Here is a 19,166-nt window from a genome sequence, read left to right on the forward strand (position 1 = left end):
CACCCCAGTATCATTTGTTCGCACAACTTTTTTAAACGAACGTCGCACGCAACTTGAAAAAAGTAATGACTGTATCTAGGTCAGTAGATGAGGTGGTGAACCAACTATAACGATCAGTCTAATCCCACCCACTTTGAAGAGGTACTGAAATGCAGTGGGAAAGCAAACCGAGCCGAACCACGCAGTGGAAGAGCGCCATATGAGATACCTGAATTATATCTCTTTTTTTTTTACCAAACCTGAACGACTATCCTCTGTGGGACACAAAAGGAGACATTTATAGCTAAGGCTGGGTGATATAAATCAATATTAATATTTGTGGGAAAAATAAATCTACAATATCGATGATTAAGAAATTAGGACATAAATACCAAGATATTTATTTCATCCATGTTTGTGCAGCACTTTTTTTAACAAAAAAAAAAAGCACTTTTGTTGTAAATTATTTGCTATATTTTCATCTGATTACATTTTAAAAGATGGATTGTCAAAGATTTGTGAATTCACTTCATGTAGACCATTTTTGATGCTACATTTGTATTAAATAATAACATGCAGAATTAAAAATAATCAAAGTGGAAAACAGAATTTGGGGGGAAAAATAAAACCGATTTTACAGGGTACTACATTAAAAGGAAGCTTACTCTAGAGAGTTTACTTGTAAAGAAACGTTATGTTATGATTAAATTCATTAATGGTATTAAGTAAATACTGTGATAAATATCGATATCAAAAAGTGGAAAAAAATACTGTAATAATTATTTTTGTCCATATCAACCAGTCCTATTTCTAGAAGAACCATACAATGAATGGAAATGTTCAACCCATTCTCACTCCCAGGTGAGTGGGACTGGGACTTGAAACTGAGACAGAGTAAAGGGTGCACCTCGCTGGACACATCCTATGCATGCCCAAACAACACCACCCAAATACAGTTATGAAGTGGATGCAGGAGACAGGGAAGAGCAAGGAAGACATGGAGACAGTTGTTTCACGAAGATCTGAAGAATGTCAGTGTCCCATGGGAAGATGTGGAGAACTTGGCCACGGATCGAATACGTTGTCGACACTTGTTGCCCAATGTGCCCAGCACAGGACTTGATGATGATGTTGTGAGTTTATCCATAACTGTGGGATATTTTTTCAAGAGTGTTGCATAATTAAACATTGAATGCATTTATGTAATAAATTCACTGACATGTGGGCATGATTAAAATAACAAGTCTTTAATAGCAAGCAATATTCATATGAACTTGTTTAAAAATAACATGATTTAAATGCAAACGGGACATTTATCAGCAGTGTAACTGATCTGATCATGACAAAATAATCGAATATCTGATGTCATGTGACATGTCAAATTAGCTTTTCCACTCTTGCAGAGGTAGGTTATGAGGTGTGGAGAGACATCATGTAGGCTATCATTGGAACATGAACAGACATGGCCCAATTTGTAATAATTTTAAAGAATACAATGCTATTAATATATACTTTCTGACAGTGTGTGGGACATCCCACTTTCCAAGAAGGGCGCAACTGATTTACATATCGCGATAAGTACAGGAATTGAGGCAGTAGCCAATGACAGCAGTAGGAGTAAAAGCTGCAGGATTATGTACGAGTATACAAATATGTACAAGTATCGTACGAATTCGACAACTTGTTCAATCCTGTGAATTATTAAAGGGGTCATATAATGGTACATGCACTTTTACAAGTTGATTGTACTGAAATGTGTGTTGGCAGTGCCTGTACACAGCCATCATAAAATGATAAAAATCCATCCAGTGTTTTTGTTTTAATCTCCTTATATGTTTTCCCCTGCCTCAAATTGAGCCGTTCGATTTTGTGACGTCACACACTCGGAAGCCCCTCCCACGATTGTTGATTGACAGCATCGTTTCAACACAGACCCGCCCTCGCTCGTGAGAGCTGTCAATCATAGTCTGCGCGGACCGGCGCGGTCATTGCTGATATGCTGGAGCACTGTCTATGAGCAGAATGGCGTCTAAGCGATTGGTGTTCTGTTCTTGGGTGTAATAACGAACACAGCAGTCATTTTAAAGTTCCTAAATCTGAACCGCTGAAGACGCAGTGGCTGAGTTTGTTTTCGAAGGGAATATTCCCCACGAGCAACGTCAATGCTTTCATGTTTGCGCGAATCATTTCTCACCAGACTGCTTTATAAACGAGGGTCAGTATAAAGCTGGTTTTGCTAAGAAGCTAAACGGTGTACGCACAGAACAGAGAGGCGGGGTGAGCACAGCTCATTATCATTTAAAGGCATATGCACTGAAACGGCGTGCTGAAAACAGAGCTGTTTTTGACCAAGTAAAATAAGTGTTTTCTTACAATACTAATGAGAATTTTTAATTAAAGTATATTACAAACTTTTCATTTAGACCCTAAAGAATCATACTAGCTTGTACAAAAATGGCATTATATGACCCCTTTAAGACTTTAAGACTATGTTCGTACTGATTGGGCTATGGGTTTAGTAAGAAAAGGTTTAAGAAACAACAAATGCTTGATAAAATGTTTGATTAAGGGTTAAAACCAACACATAAATACCATTGAATATATTTTCCTTTGAAGCTTTCCCTCTCCTCCGTTTACTTCTCCTCAAACAATAATGGGCTGACTGAGTCCGAAAGGCCCTTTTGGTCTTTTCAGCTGAAAAAACAGCAAAAAAAAAAATAAAAAAAAATCATTATGTACAATATATAGGATTATTTAAAGGAAAAAGCACAGATTTACCTTACAAATTTTGGATTTTAAATTATTAGGCATTAAAAGCATGGTAAGTGTTGTGGTAACTATTCTTTTACCACACCTATCACAGTAAAACTAAGGTCACTGAGGTAAAAAAAAAACATGGTAAGTTTTGTGGTTACTGAGCATTTACAATAAATATCACAGAACTACTGTGGCAAAAGCATGGTAAGTTTTGTGGTTACTGTTAATTTACAAGAAATAGCACAGTAAAACTAATGTTACTGTGGTAAAAGCATGGTTGTTTTACTGTGCTTCTACTACAAATACCACTTTGGAACTATTTGAAGGTGTTTTGAATTAGAAAGCAATGAAACGCAGAGCCTCCGTGGAGATGACAGATATAATGCAGTGACTGAAAATGAGGGAGCTTATCTGATTAATATCGACAAACAGAAAATACATTATATCAAATATTATTGGGACAGCATATTTACGACTACTTACCAACATCTGGCACACGTGAACTGATGCCAAATATTGCGATGTGTTCAATATGAGACTTCTTCAGCGCGATTTCCTACTGATAAAATTTGCGTCTGTTGTTGTCGCCACAGGTTTTCTATTGAAAGCAATGGCGTCCACAGAGTGACGCCAAGGGGCGCCTTTGGCGTCTTCATTGTGACGCCGGGGTGTCACAATGTTGAATGGTGACTATGGTGGTCAAGCTATTTTTTCCCAGTATATAACAACCTAAATTTCTCTTTCTTACACAAAGCTATTAAACGGCTTCAGAAGACTTGGAATACATGGCACCAGTTATATAGTTTTTAAATAATTTTGTGGTAAATTTCTGTCCTTTTTTGGAGCTTCTCAGCCCCTGGTCCCCATTCACTTTCATTGCATAAAAAGAGCAGTGTGAACATTCCTCAAAGCATCTTCCTTTATGTTTCAAGGAACAAAGAATGTCATACAGGTTTAAAATGACATAAATTGAGAAGCTGATGTCAGAATGGTGTCATTTTTGGGTAAGACAACTCAGACACCCAATCATATAAATATGAAATGCATATTTTTGTTGTAATAAGTGCCTGAGGTGTGTAATATGGAAGCCTGCAGCTGATGCTTTATATATCGGCGTATTTCCCTCATTGTGATGTTTTGCATTGACTGTTAAGTGTGACACATAATCACGGCAGCAGTGAAGGCCCCATCATAAGCCCCTCAGCTCAGAATTACCATTCTGCTGTCAGTCCATTTCTCATCTGTTCCTCCACCCAAAGCTGTCCTGTCATCCAGGAGATTCGGGCCACCAGCAACACTCATCTCATTACCAAAGTACACAGTGCCTCTGTGGGATTCCGGCCCTGTCTCTGTCTCCTCTCTCAAACACACATATACACTCAAGTTGTTTTTTTCTTCTTCCCTGAGCTTAAAAAGTATAGAGTCTCCCAGGAAGTACTGACAGCTTGAGGCGACAACCGGATGAAGTGACAGTAGGAAGCCACTCATTATGATCACCTCTTCCTATTTCTTTCCTTTTCCTCTTTTTCATTTCCACCTTTTTTCCTCTCTCCTGTGCTTGATCTACTTCCCCCTTGACCTGGTCATGATTTATTAACCAACACGTCCATGTCATATACCTGCCACAGAGGAGAGCAGCGGACCACTCCATAACATCATTGCCATCTCCTACTATTGTACGGTTTTTGTGTGCACTGACAACCAACCATCAGAACTGATTAAGCATGGAGGAGGAAGAACCCCCCCCCCATTTGATGCAAAGGTAACATAATACAAAGTATAGTGTTATAAAACGAATCATCACAGTCTGTGAAAAGGGTCAATTAATAAAAAATTATTAATTTTGAAGTAAAATTAATCGTAATCTTCATCGTTATCTTTATAGTTATCGTCCTTGGTGTGAATGGGCCTTAATGGTGAAGTATTCTATTACCTATCAGTAGGCAATATGTAAATCAGCATAGGCTACATGCAAAGTATACACTCACCGGCCACTTTATTAGGTACCCCATGCTAGTAACGGGTTGGACCCCCTTTTGCCTTCAGAACTGCCTCAATTCTTCGTGGCATAGATTCAACAAGGTGCTGGAAGCATTCCTCAGGGAGTTTGGTCCATATTGACATGATGGCATCACACAGTTGCCGCAGATTTGTCGGCTGCACATCCATGATGCGAATCTCCCGTTCCACCACATCCCAAAGATGCTCTATTGGGTTGAGATCTGGTGACTGTGGAGACTATTTTAGTACAGTGAACTCATTGTCATGTTCAAGAAACCAATTTGAAATGATTAGAGCTTTGTGACATGGTGGAAGTAGCCATCAGAGGATGGGTACATGGTGGCCATAAAGGGATGGACATGGTCAGAAACAATGCTCAGGTAGGCCGTGGCATTTAAACGATGCCCAATTGGCACTAAGGGGCCTAAAGTGTGCTAGGAAAACATCCCCCACACCATTACACCACCACCACCAGCCTGCACAGTGGTAACAAGGCATGATGGTTCCATGTTCTCATTCTGTTTACGCCAAATTCTGACTCTAACATCTGAATGTCTCAACAGAAATCGAGACTCATCAGACCAGGCAACATTTTTCCAGTCTTCAACTGTTCAATTTTGGTGAGCTCTTGCAAATTGTAGCCTCTTTTTCCTATTTGTAGTGGAGATGAGTGGTACCCGGTGGAGTCTTCTGCTGTTGTAGCCCATCCGCCTCAAGGTTGTGCGTGTTGTGGCTTCACAAATGCTTTGCTGCATACCTCGGTTGTAACGAGTGGTTATTTCAGTCACTGTTGCCCTTCTATCAGCTCGAACCAGTCTGGCCATTCTCCTCTGACCTCTGGCATCAACAAGGCATTTCCGCCCACAGAACTGCCGCTCACTGGATGTTTTTTCTTTTTCGGACCATTCTCTGTAAACCCTAGAGATGGTTGTGCGTGAAAATCCCAGTAGATTAGCAGTTTCTGAAATACTCAGACCAGCCCTTCTGGCACCAACAATCATGCCACGTTCAAAGTCACTCAAATCAACTTTCTTCCCCATACTGATGCTCGGTTTGAACTGCAGGAGATTGTCTTGACCATGTCTACATGCCTAAATGCACTGAGTTACCGCCATGTGATTGGCTGCTTAGAAATTAAGTGTTAACGAGCAGTTGGACAGGTGTACCTAATAAAGTGGCCGGTGAGTGTATATTTCTATATTTAAAATCAAGATTTCTGAGAACATAAACAACACTGTATATCAGTCCAAAACCCATTTGACATATTTGGTCTCTCAGAAAATGTTTCTTTGAACACAAACAAGTAATAACTCATTTGTTTGACATCCTCTTCAACAGATCTTCCACAGATCGCGGTCATTCGGATGAAGGAGAAGAATACAGCGTTTAATTTAGAGAAAATGCAACACACTGAAAGAGTACCTATGAAGTGAAAGGAAATTCGCTGGATTCAAAAGGTGAATTGATGGTTCTTCCAAGGTTAAGAGAGAATCCTAAAAGACACAGCATCACAACACAATAGCATAGAGTGGAGTTGTGGAGAAGAACAGGCAGTGATAGTTTGGTAAATGGACCCACCCTGAGTGCACCCTTTGGCAATAAAAAGCCTTATGTATCAGCCTTGAACAGGCACAATGCATATTTTCAGAGGAAGTGTGCTTAAAAAGAAAGTGGATGGGAACTGTGCTGGCAAACTAGACACAGGCCAGTCAGTGTCTGTGTGGATTACGGATTGCAAAATGCATCATTTAAAATGAAAGTTTTTTAATGACACACTGTTGAAAGTTCACAAGCCACAATGTGAAAAAATCCATATATAAATAAATGGTTATTCCTGTTGCAATAACACAGATTTTGAGACGAATAGATACATGTGGTCTCAAACCAAATATTATTTCACAGACAGCACACTAGACAACAACAAATATTTCTAAAAGCTGCATCAAAATACAAATGCATATAAAATATGGATACAAAAACATGAATAATTCAGAGTGTTGAGGGTTTTTCTTCTTGAATATTCTTTTAAAAAAGGGAAAAAAAGAGGGAAGATGAACTGAATGATTAGGAAAGTGTAACCTCAGTTTTGGTTCATAAGGCCAAGCGAACCCTTGTTACCATTCAGGAAGGGAATTTTTTTTTATCGTCTCCTCTTCATCCTTGACCTTCCTGTATACTACAGTACATCATGCTAGAAAGAATGATCTTCATTTGGATAAAATGAAAGTGAAAATGAAAATCCTTTTGGCCTATAATTTACATGCATTTGTATTTGATTTAACATGGTGGATAATCACATAGATCAATGATCAATTTCAAGTTCAATTAATCCTTTGACCGTTGGGAAGAATTCTGAAGGATTGTTGATATTCTTGTGAGGAAAAGCTTTGTAGAGGCTTTAAACAGTTGTCGAAGAGTGGTCTGAATCGACTGATGTCTTATGAAGTTTGTTTACATCCATTCAGACAGAGACGATTCAGAATGTCCTCGAGAGGAAAAAAATTAAACATTGCTTTTCTGGACTGAACAGAAAGCATGTGTACTTGGATTGTTGACTAAATGACTCTTATCAAGACACATACAACTCTTCTAATAGACATCGCTGGATCCGAGAATTCGCAATGTCTAAGGCAGCGAGGTCTGGATGTTGTGTCGTATACTGGCTTGTTTGTTCAATTTTAAAACGTATATGGCATCCAGAATATATCGGTCTACTAGTGTAAATAATAACTGAAAAGTATTTTTTGATTCGCCATATCAGAGAAAATAATGCGCAAGAACATTCCTTAGGAGGTCTTCATGTTAACTGAATAATCAAAATGGCTAATAAAGTAGAAAATGTTTACCTTTTGAAAGAAAAAAATACCAGTTCTGATTACTTCTAAAGCCACAAACAAATGACTGAATGATTTACTCTGCCTTAGTTAGAACATCAGATCCTGGCATGAGGCTTTCAGCTGAATTCTACTCTGAATGAAACCAGCTGCAGACAGCGGTGTGTGATGGGAGAGTTATGATGGACACTTCAGGTTGTTTCATTAGCATTAATCATCATTACTGCTGTCTGTAATTCTTATCAGAGTCAGAGTTTGCAACCTTCATTTAAGATAACACCTCTTGAGAATGTGTCCAATGCAATTTCTTACAGAACCAGGATTGGTTGAAAGGTGTCCCAAAAAATAAATAAATAAATTAGAATATTCAGTCAAATTCTGACTTGTATTATAGTGCTGTTGGTCATTATTGCTACATTTATCTAAATAAAGGGCAGAAGACGACAGAAGGCAAGTTCACATACTAACTCATTTTTATTAATACAGAACTGCATGCTACAGAGACTGTACAGCATTAACATTTATTCATTACAAAAACATGGTTTTTGGGAACCATTTCAAATAATGGAAAAAAACGGAAAACAAAAAAAAGGAAAAAAAATAAAATTGAAATAAAAACAAACCAAAATAAAAATATAAGAGCATAAAAGAGAACAGGAACATCACAGCCGTTAAGGAAACATTCAAACTATTCATCATTAGCATCTTAATAAACCAGAGAAGTAATCGACGGGTTACAGTTGCGTCATGTCAACTACAATGGCACCGAATGAATGATTCTCTTGTAGCTTTTTTACAGCTTCTTGCAACATCAACATGCCTATTTTTTCTATCTACCTATATGTAGTAGTGTACTTAAAAGTGGCAGTTTGTGTTTTTTTGTAGTATTTAATAGTTTTTTATGAACCTCCTAATATACATAATTTGGCCCTTGAGGGTTTATACAGTATGACGTCCGTCTTTTAAGTTTAAATTTTATTATTTGACAATCTGCTACCAAACACATTTGTTATAGCAACATTTATACTACATACATAGCAATCTATGTAACGTCACAGCAAATTATGGTTGAAAAAGAAAAGAAAAAACAAACATTGGACAACGAAAGAACCTACAGCGTCATAAGAGGTGGAGAGGAAATTATCACAAATTTTGGCACGGGAAAAAATCTGTACACGATTCTACAGTTAGGCGGAGATGAGAATGTGCAATAGAAAAGAAGGGCTTGAGACGAAATTCGACTATTGAAGACATGGAACCCACCGTCCCCGTTTCAAGTTTCCTTTTCACCTATTGTAAAATGGCTTATAGATATGTTTCTAGAAATTAAGTTGTGCATACATCTGTTCGTTGTTGTTTTTTTGCTTTTCTGCATTTTTGCTTTTTTAGTTTTTTTTTGTTGAGAATCTACACTGTACTTTAGGTGGAATCCTGGTTTTCAACAAAATAAAATAAAATAAAATAAAAAAACAAAATAAAATGATAAATTCATGTTAAAACAAAACATTTGAAACTTCAAAACCTCCTTGTAAAAATGGATCATTTATATATATATATAAGTTGCTTACGTTAAGAAAAAGAATATTTATACAATGTATTAAGAAAACGAAAAGATTTCAAAAAGGGACAACATACAAGATACAACAAGCAATCTCTAAAGCAATAAATACTACTGGTCCTAGCATTGTGACAGTTTGTATTGAATATCCCAACCCCCCCCCCCACCCCCCCTCCCACCCCACCAATCGAGTCCACCCACCCCAACCCGAGTCAACCTCCCTCCCCCTGGTAAACAACGACAAAAAAGGAAGGATAAAACAGACAACGCAATGGAACAATGCATATTAACACAGTAACCCCCCAAATTTCTGTACATTTAAACAAGAACAAGTAACATCACAATTAAAGTTGTTCCTCAGGCGGAGAGGTGTCTCCACAGTCCTCGTGCCCTCTGAGTTTTGGACAGCTGTAAAATGATTGGTTCACAAGCTCGTATTTAATACAAATAATGAAGGAGAACCAATTCTTTGAGAAAAGGGCTCACCGAATCCTCGCCTACTTTGTATATCTGTCTTTAAACATGTCTATGTAAAACTACATAACAAGTATGCACTTTTCTGTTGTACAGCTGAAAAACAAGCAATAAAATAAAATAAAATAAAATAAAAAATCCACACAAAAAAAAAAAATCATAAAAATTTGGCAGATTCACAAAGCTATACTCTACAACTTAGTGTATTTAATTATCAATATTTAATCATAATAATTTCATTTTTTTAGATAATGACAGGTCAAATATTGACCAATGAACTTTGATAAAGAATTAACAAAATTTTCAAAGCCATATCGCACAGAAAAAAGAGAATCAGAACACAGAATGAAAAAAGACAGAAGACTGACGGACAAACAGAGAAAGCCAGTTTAAAAAAACAACGAAGCTAGTCTATTGACTTAGTTACGAGTGAAAGGGGTTGCGTCGAGTTGGAGCTGGGCAGCAGAGAGTGGGAATGACAGACCGATGTGGGCCTGGAGGAGGCGGAGCCTGTGGGTCGGGACGACGGCACATCTGAGGGGTCCAAGGAGCCGTTGTGTGCCGAGCCGGATGTTTTGCCCGCCCTGGAGTTGTCCAACAGAGCTAAGGGTGGAGGCGGAGCCATGGAGAGGTGTTGGTGTTGGGACGACGAAAGCAGGGGGGGCGGTTTCATAGTCAGTGAGAGAGGTTGCATTTGTTCAGTCTGTGGTTTGGACTCTTTCGAGGACGGGGAGGGAGAAACCATGGAGGGGGAGGATGGGGGGGACTCTAGTAAGCTTCCGTCCGAAGAAGGAGGACTGGCACAGCTGCCTTCACCTTGAATGTAGCGAATGCACTTCTTTTTTCTCCTAAAAAAAAAAGGGGGGGGGGGGGGACATGTTGAATCTCTTGGTCCGAACAACAGAGTGAATCACACAGAGCCCTAACGTCCATTTAAATGCACATATCTTAAAGTCGGGACACCCATTCGGATCTCATTAGCAACCCATTTTGGCGGACCCACTTTCAGACTTTGCATGAAAATGGACGCTAGAGCTGGACGAGATTAGCAGTCTCGCTCTCACATGGTGTCACACGATTACATGCAGAGAGGACAGGACAGTGGGAGAACGAGAGGAAGATGAACAGACCGAATGAGGATGATGAAAGAGGTGAGGCCTACATCTCTCTTTGTTTTCCTTCGGCGGCACAACGCAACTCCAAACAAAAGAACTCCACCCCGGTTTCGCAAACCGCGAGGGGATCCATCCGGTTTACACATCAGCTTGAATTATTACACTCCTCTTTCTCCCTTCTTTTTCCTGTCTTTTTCCTTGCATTCCTTCAGGGGAAGTTCAGATGGTGGGGTAAGAGGTTAGAGAGAAAGCGCTACTCTCAGCTTGCCCTTAAGACATATGTGTGAGCGCTCTGCACAGAGGTCGCGGTGCCATGTTTGCATTTCTGCTCGGGTCAGGACCCTCTCTCGTCTGCTACGCCTACGGCCAGCCATTCCAGCCAGCCACATCTCACCAGCGCCAAGCCAGCGCGCCGTGAGGTAGGGGTAGAGAGAGAGAGAGAGACGAGAAGTGATAGGGTGAGAGAAAGCGAGAGGAACGGAGAGAGCGGGAAAACCTCAGTGTACCTTGCCCTACCTGACCTGACCAACCCTCCCCCCTTCCTCCCCAAAAACTCTCTTTATCCTGCCTAAAGGGCGAGCTCAGTGATGCAGCCGAGGCTAACTCCAAAAGAGAAAAGAAAGAGAGTAAAATAAAAGGGAATTAAATCAAAGACAGGGGGAGCCAGAGAGTTGCGGGAGAATCGGGTTCAATTAACCAACTTCTTAGTGGTTTCGTCATGAAAATAACAGCCAGGTAAGGATTGTTTCTCAAGTCATACCCCTGCCTGCTCTTATGCGTGTTGGTTTCAGACGAAAGTGCGAAAAAAGACAGAGAGACAGTCAGGGAGGTAGATACACACTATGATGAAGAAAAATGACAAAAAGGGGGCGATTTTGGGGCGGAACTCTTGTCACGGCCACTTAAACCCATTTGGTGGACGGTGGACGGAGGGGTCTGCACAGAACAGACTTAATACAGAGGAGACATGGCACTTCAGGGTCAAAGATGGGTGAATAGAGACAGATATGTGTTTGTGTGATTCGTCCGCTACTCTACCCTGTACCGTACATAACTGTACAGCTACAGAACGTCTTCTGCATGGAGGCCGGTCGTGAATTTATGAACGTTTCAGGTCTGTCAATGCGTAAACTGCCTGTCAAACAGCAGCAAATAAGCTAATATCCATTTTTTAAGAGCCATATTGATTCTAAGTATCTCCCTGTGTTCCTTATTGATTTATAGGTCTCTGAGGGAATTTCTCCAGATGCATCTTTCAGGAAACAGAGCTGAGTGGGGTCTTTTAACCTTCCAGCTCCCTAAATCAAGACGCAATTACCAGCGTTTCTCTCAGCACAGCCCAAAAATGCACAGGCTATTCCTCTGAATAACAAGCAGTGCTGATGAGCGGCACTATACCCCACAAAAAATACCACCCCATCAACTGCAATAAAACAGTTACTGGCTAGTAGGATAGTTTGAAAATTGAAAAAATATTGTGTGGTTTCAACTGAAAAGTATGAACAACAACAGCGTTTTTTTTTTTTGTTTTTTTTCTCTGACAAAACTGACATGAGCGAATCAAATCAAAGAGAATCCACAGTCTACAAAATAAATACCAATTATTGTCGTCCCTCAGCGTGTCTGACAACATTTAACTCTACCTAAACATCTAATTAAATCGCATTAAAGCAATTTTATTTCATTATCATTGTTTTATACACAATACAGTTTTGTCAGAAAGATTTTTACCAAACCTGGACTAGAGAGAGTGGATTTTGGAGAATCAGGTGGATTTCTAAACTAGAAAAGACTATGGAGGACAAGTAGAAAACGGACAGTGGAGTATCACAACAGCACAACGTCTGATGTCCACGATGAGGAAAGGATGAAAAGGAAAGAGTGCACAAGCATTACACAGAAAAGGGTATTACTTAGCAGAAACAAATACCTACCATCCACATATTCCCAATTCAAAGACTGCTTGTATTAGAACAGAAAGACAAGAGGTTGGGACTGAATAAAGGGTTATAAGAGAGGAGTGGAGAAGGAAGAAGAAGAAGAAGAAGAAGAAGGGGAAGAAAAAAAGAGAGAGGGGGGATGAGATGGCATCACCCCAACCCTGCCCTCCACAAAACAAGTGGCTACATCACACAGTTCTAATAGAAGTGACTGGGCAGAACAGTACAAAACAGCAGATTAGTTCCTTGGGCAGAAAAACCCGCAATATTGAAGTATACTGATATGAAAATACTCGAAATAAAAAAAGTTTTTGCTTGACTTGAAACTTGAACCACAATGCCTTTGTAATTATTTTTGTTTCGTCATTTTCTGCCCAAGGGTTTAAGTTCGTCTGAAGTGATTCTAAAGTCATAAAAGGACAGAAACAAGTAAGAAAGAAGTCTTTGCAAACATATAAACTGAAACAAGGCCTCGGAGATTGAAGTAGGAAAGCATAATCCATGGAAAAAGTGTCGAGAGAAGAAAAGATGATTTTTTCGGTCATCTTAAAATCATCATCATCATCGTATTTTAGACGTTCTCCCCAAGAGTGGGGCTGGGAATATACCTGCAGGGTTTGCACCATAAACCCAGCTGGTCAAGCCCGAACAAGGCACGACACTTCTTAGGGGTATTTGCATCTGTTATCCATAGAGGAACATAAAAACACAACAAAGAAAGAAAGAAAAAAAAAAAAGCACATGTCATTGGACACAAAAGGCATGGAGCTAGAGCAAATGATTCAGCTGTGGACATTGGTACCGTGCCTTCCCAAAAACTTACCATGACCAGCCCATCTCAACCCCCTGGCCACACCCCTCACCCTTAACAGAGGGAAATAAACCCCGCCTTTTTATTTAACCCCGCCTCTTTTCAATTTCAAAAAGGAGTACTATGTGAACTCCTTTTTCACACACTCACACACACACAGACAAAAAAAAAAAAACACAAACAGCCATTTCACCCCACCTAGAGGAGAAAAACAAACCCCATCTCCCAGATTTGCAGAAGCTGATTGGCAGAGGAAGTGGCGTGGAGAGAATGCGAGGTTGAGAGAGCCAGAAAAGTGGGAGGAGGTACCAACGAGAGAGTTCCCCAGCTGTCACCTGCTCTAGCACACCTGCCGCCACACCAGATACACACCTGCATGGGCCACACCAGTTATTCTGCTGGTCGAGCCCGAAGCGTGCGCGACACTTCTTTGGGGCGCTCAGATCTGACGTGACGAAGAAGTGAAGAGGAAGCCAGTGCAGAGGAGAGATGAAATCAGAAAACAGAGCAGGAAAGAGAGATAAATTGAATCCAATGGAAGTCTTTGCACTACTATTTCTCCTACAGATACATTTAAATAGTGCAGTAATGCATTTACAGACATATTTGACCATATTTTGTTAGTCATACAAATAATTCAATTAAAAATCAAACTGTGAGAAACAAATATGAAAGTAAATGAATGACAGAAATCAAATCAGCACACAATGCATGCCTTTCTTAACCAAGGCTCTTTATGAATAAATGCTCGTTTGTTAAAAGGTAAGCAGGGCGGGATGCAGCAGATATGGATACATATCTGCCATATATAATCTGTCTGATCTAGATTAGAGGAGGTGATAGGGACAGGTTGTTGAGGCAGCAGTAGCAGGGAGGAGCTATAGGAGGGAGGTGGAGCATTAGTTTAAGCCAGGGAAACACTACAAAGCTGCTTCATAAACAGGCCTGGCCCACGTTCATCCACCTCGAACAGTCCAACTGAGCACCAGAGCAAAGGACACGGGCAGGCGAGGGTTTGAGGAGGGTGAAGGCAGGCCGTAAGCGGGGCAGATCAAAAGGAGACAGGGCATAACCCGCACTCATGCTGAGGAGGCGCAGGGGCAGCTACTGAAGGCAGCAGATTAAGGAGGTTTACCCTGATAACAACATCTCTGGTTATTCTTAGCATAAAGAGGTCTTTCCTATAAACATACTGCAGCTGCATGCGTAGAGTTGACCAAATCTGGGATCTTTTATCTTTAACATAATAATACATGACTTTTAACATAGAAGCATCTTTTGATGAAATTATGTGTATAATGAAAAATGGAGCAAAGGAAACAACTGAAAAGGAGCAAAATAAAAGTAAAGCAATGTATTCTTCAAGAGAATTACTGAGCTTAGCAAATGAAAAATATATAAAGCAAATATGAACATGTAGCATTATTCTTAAATATTTGATATACTGCACAAGCACAAATAAATAAATAAATACATAAAGAACCAAAAAAAGGGAAAAAGCAAGTTAGTAATTTAAGACTCAAAATGACATTAGCACCTGTAATCGGAGGGAGTGAAAGGCAAGGGTTTGGAAAATATTCTCTGTGTTCTGGAAAAAAAAAAGAACAAGATACAGAGGCCTTCAAAAGGTGTCCATGATGGAGAGAGACCGCAAGTACATTCTTCCAGGACAATATCTCACAATAATCAGCATCATAAAGAAGAATGGTCAAAGTGAATCAAATCAATGTAATCAGCAAACCTCCTTAATTGAAAGATGTGGGTGAATTTAAAAAACAAACAATTTTCTTCTTTTATCACTATATAAACACACATATACAAAAAAGCATGCAGCAGGCACAGGCCAAAGTTACATCCACAAAACCACACAAGCACAAGCATGGGCGGCACATTCGGAGGCTGGCACTCGGTCACAAGGGTGATCAACTCACACTCTCAAAACATACATATCGTAGTATGATAAATGCTGGAGGGGGGCTGGGCAGCTGGTGAGAGGGGAGGTGGGGGGGTCATGCATATTCAATGTTATTAATGCTCAACATGGGGCAAGGGGAGGGGAGGGGGATAACAAGCAGTCTATCGTGTAAATATTGCATTGGGTAGCATAGCTATATACAAAATGAGGCAGGCACAAAAAAAAAGAGATAAGACAAAAAAAGGCTGGACTTTCATCTTTGAGATGTCACACTTGTGACAGATGATGGGTCTGCTTTAATATGAGAGATAATTGCAGCTCACTTACCATTGCCCTCTCCTGCCTGCTTTTCCCTTTTTCTCTTCTTCTTTTTCCCCTGATAGTTACCCGCCAGAAAAAGAGAAATAGACAGGAACCTTAGTTATTATATTGCAGAAAAGACCGAGACATGAAATGAACAAGAGAGGCCAATGTTTTCACTGATTTATTTATTCATGTAAGAGCCTGAAGGTTTGAACTGCCACTGCAGGACAGAACAGAACTTTCCCTTTCTTTCCCCTCGTCCTATTTCTCTCCTTTTGTTTATTCCTTGTTGTCTCGCTGCTGCTTAGTTTTCCTTTCATTGTGAAACGATTGGATTCTCTTGAGGTTTCTTTGAGCGAATCAGTTTACTGGAGGGGAAGAGCAGAGCGAGAGAACTTTCGTTGCGTTTGTCCTCGAAAACGAGCTATGTTTCTGCCGGACGAGTCCATGACCACTGATTTCGTTGAGGCCCAGGCGGAATGATTCTTTTGCTCCGGTTGAGGAACTCTGACTAGGAGAGTCGAGATACACGGTCAGACTCCAAGGGGAGATGACAGGCTGGGCGGTGGGGCCGTTTGTCAGGCGCGAAAATCCGGGAAACAGTAAACGGTGCGCTCGTTCCCTATTTCTGGCGGCGGAGAGAGATGTCCTCTTTCATCAAAGCTGCGAGGCGTTTAGGCCCTGTGGTTATTTAATTACTCTGATCTCAGCTCGCCTTTCTCTTTTTAGGTGAACCAGTGGAATACTAATGAAAGAAGAGGAAAATCGCACAGTACACGGGGAAAAAAAACAGATCTGACTTACTGAGGAAAAGCACATGTACAGCAAATAGATCTCAAATAAATCTAAATACTTCCAGCTAGGCTAAGCTGGTCTGTTTTGCTGGTCTTAAAATGGTTTTGAGCAACTAAACCAGCTTAAGCCAGATAAGACCAGCCAACCACCCAAGTTAAAGGTCTTTTTGTGAGTGGTGAGTGCTATAGTTTCCTCCAGAGGCTGTTGGATGTTTGTCATATGATTTGTAAAATACACATCTAGATGGCTTTAAACTGCTGTGTGGCTCCTGGGGAAGGAATGAACATTGTTACTTGTTGAAAACTTAAAAACTTACATAGTTGTCTCGTGCCGACCAGCCGGGGTACAGCTGCATGTGAAGCTGTCGTTCTTTCCTGGCTAACTCGTAGTATTTGGCCTGCTCCTCTCGAGACAGAGCGTGCCACTGCACATAGACAAACACACACACACACATCCATCAAAACTGCAGCCATCACACTCAGAGAAAGAGACCACTGATATTTTAGGCTCAAACAACACGGAAGTGTTTCCATGAGCGGTCCAACCACTGCGATTAAAATTTCCCCTTCCCATGGTGTTGTACTTTTACTCTAGCAACATTGAGCAAGATTACAATTATACAGAAATAGACAAGTGAATAAGCAGTGTTTTTCCACCACCGACAACACTGCAATCTGTGGTCTTAGTAGTTGAGACAGTCTGCTGCCATTTCACATAATGCTTTGGCCTTGTTGTGTGTGTGACGCTCACCCTTCGGCCTAGGATCTGGTTGATAGCTGCGCTCTCTTTCAGTGTGCACTCTGCCACCACTTTGGCTCTCATTTCCTTCATGTAAAGCATGAACGCGTTCAGAGGTTTCTTTATGTGTGGCTGCTTCTTTTTTTCCTCCTCCTTTTTCGCATCCTGATGTTTCCTGCGAATGGGATGGATGAGATGTTAGCGTATGCATAGCAACTTGATTAATTAATAGAGAATGGAAAAGTGTAAAGTGAACTTACGAGCTGTTGAGGGATCCGATGTCACTGTGAGAGGACTCCTGCTTGACATTGGGTGTGACGATGGCTGGGTGGGGGATTCCTGTGGCGTGCAAACTGTGGTGGGGTGGCACCATGTGATGTGGGAACCTGGAGGAGAGAAGACTGTGTAAATCGTCAGAGTGGACACGGGTGAAATGATGGATGGATACACACATTCACAGAGTAAAGCACTGAATATGAGCTAAAGACTTAACATCACAGCAGATACAAACACAAAGCAACACCTTATACATCTGTTATGTGGGAGAAGGGAAGTGACAAATCCAAGATTTAGAACTCTTGCAACATGAAACAAAGTTCAGAAACGTTTGTATCCGGTATTGTCGAAATGTGATGCATTGCAAGCTCAAACAAAATAGCAGGGAGTGATTTTTTGGGATCATAAAAGAGGGAAAATAGGAGTCATTTCAGAGGTGGAAAAAGTGATTATATTTTGATTCAGATTTTTTCTTCTTCAGAATAATACTGATAATTTGTTCAAAATAACAAATAATGAATAATAATGACCAAAATATTAAGTAAATAATATATATTTTTATGTTGTTTTTAACAGCAACACTTGAAAGGATCGTAAACCGTGGACTATAATATGAGTTGATACCCATACAGCCTTAGTTACGTCAACAAAACAAGTCATTTCAGAGGTGGAGAAAAGACTACATTTTGATAAAATATAAAATATTGTGATTTTTCCCCCCCTTTCTAATAATGAGTTCTGATGAATCACATTCCATAGCCATGTATGAATAAAGTAAACGGGGTAAAAAAAAAGTTTTTAAATCAATATTTTTCGGGAGCATTTAGGGTGGTCATTTTCTTCTCATTTATTTACTAATTGATTAATTTCTTGCATTATACACTAAAATGTCCCCCTGCTTGATTGAAGGACTTATCTACAATATCATCCCCCCGGCATTGTGTAAAGATCTGTAGGAAAGCAGAATAAATTCCTGAGCATACAAATGAATATATCTGTGCCCGTGTCTGTGTGTGTGTGTGTGTGTGCAGTGCGTCCCAGCTGTGCGTGGCCGTACACAAATCTGAGAGAAAGAATGGAGGATGATGGAAAAAAAAAAAGAGATAATAATTCTTTTTTTTTTCAAACAGCTCATTATCTGCTTGAGTGTGGCTATATGGCTTGGAGCCAGAATATAATGATGAGCGTAAACTCACAAGGAACAACTAGTTTCTGTTGAAGGTTCTCTCTGGGGACTGTGTTTCCCCCCAATCTCTCTTCTCCTATTCTCTCTTTCCTTTATCCCTGACACATGTGTGTTTGTGCCATGTCACCCAGGCCGCCCGCCCGCTCCTACTGAGTGGGGACCGGCGTTGTGGCTGCAGTGCCGTGATCATTAGCCCCCACCTTTTTCTTTCTCTTTCTGTCCTTGCATACTTGTTAAAATTTCCTCTGTTCCGTCGTCCAATTTTTCCCTCCTTTTTCTTCCTGACTGTCCCATCAGCACCGCCCCCACCCGTGCCGCTGTTGCCATAGCGAGGCCCAGGTTATGGTTTAAACATGACGGCCATCCCTTTGAAGCGCAGGGCATCATCCGGCTCATCAGCACGCAGCAGAGTCTACCACCAATTTAGCCCTGCTGAGGGAAGAGCGAGACAGAGGTGTGCAGAGAAGGGCCCCCGCAGGGTCCA

The 19,166-nt window shown here is 40.5% G+C and overlaps 2 protein-coding genes across 30 annotated transcripts in view; both read right to left on the minus strand.

Annotated features, from left to right (window-relative positions):
* The window catches only part of entpd1 (ectonucleoside triphosphate diphosphohydrolase 1), a 266,701-nt gene that overhangs the window by 110,021 nt on the left and 137,514 nt on the right, over nucleotides 1–19,166 (minus strand). The window lies entirely within an intron of this gene.
* Nucleotides 9,321–19,166, minus strand: part of tcf7l2 (transcription factor 7 like 2) — an 85,798-nt gene continuing 75,952 nt past the window's right edge. For 4 of the 29 annotated variants that reach the window (XM_056268789.1, XM_056268801.1, XM_056268796.1 and 1 more), the window contains 7 exons: nucleotides 17,481–17,606; nucleotides 17,233–17,395; nucleotides 16,799–16,906; nucleotides 15,712–15,760; nucleotides 15,007–15,057; nucleotides 13,842–13,914; nucleotides 9,321–10,451 (listed from right to left, as the gene is read on the minus strand). In XM_056268789.1, the coding sequence (XP_056124764.1) occupies nucleotides 10,010–10,451; nucleotides 13,842–13,914; nucleotides 15,007–15,057; nucleotides 15,712–15,760; nucleotides 16,799–16,906; nucleotides 17,233–17,395; nucleotides 17,481–17,606 (1,012 nt within the window). In that variant the 3' untranslated portion in view covers nucleotides 9,321–10,009. Of the gene's footprint in view, nucleotides 10,452–12,651; nucleotides 12,714–13,266; nucleotides 13,340–13,841; nucleotides 13,915–15,006; nucleotides 15,058–15,711; nucleotides 15,775–16,797; nucleotides 16,907–17,232; nucleotides 17,396–17,480; nucleotides 17,622–19,166 lie in introns of those variants that run through there. The other 25 variants (XM_056268784.1, XM_056268800.1, XM_056268792.1 and 22 more) reach the window with 21 other exon arrangements.

Source organism: Rhinichthys klamathensis, unplaced genomic scaffold (genome assembly GCF_029890125.1).
Source record: "Rhinichthys klamathensis goyatoka isolate OS25496 unplaced genomic scaffold, OSU_Roscu_1.1 h1tg000277l_1, whole genome shotgun sequence".
In the NCBI taxonomy this organism is placed as follows: domain Eukaryota; kingdom Metazoa; phylum Chordata; class Actinopteri; order Cypriniformes; family Leuciscidae; genus Rhinichthys; species Rhinichthys klamathensis.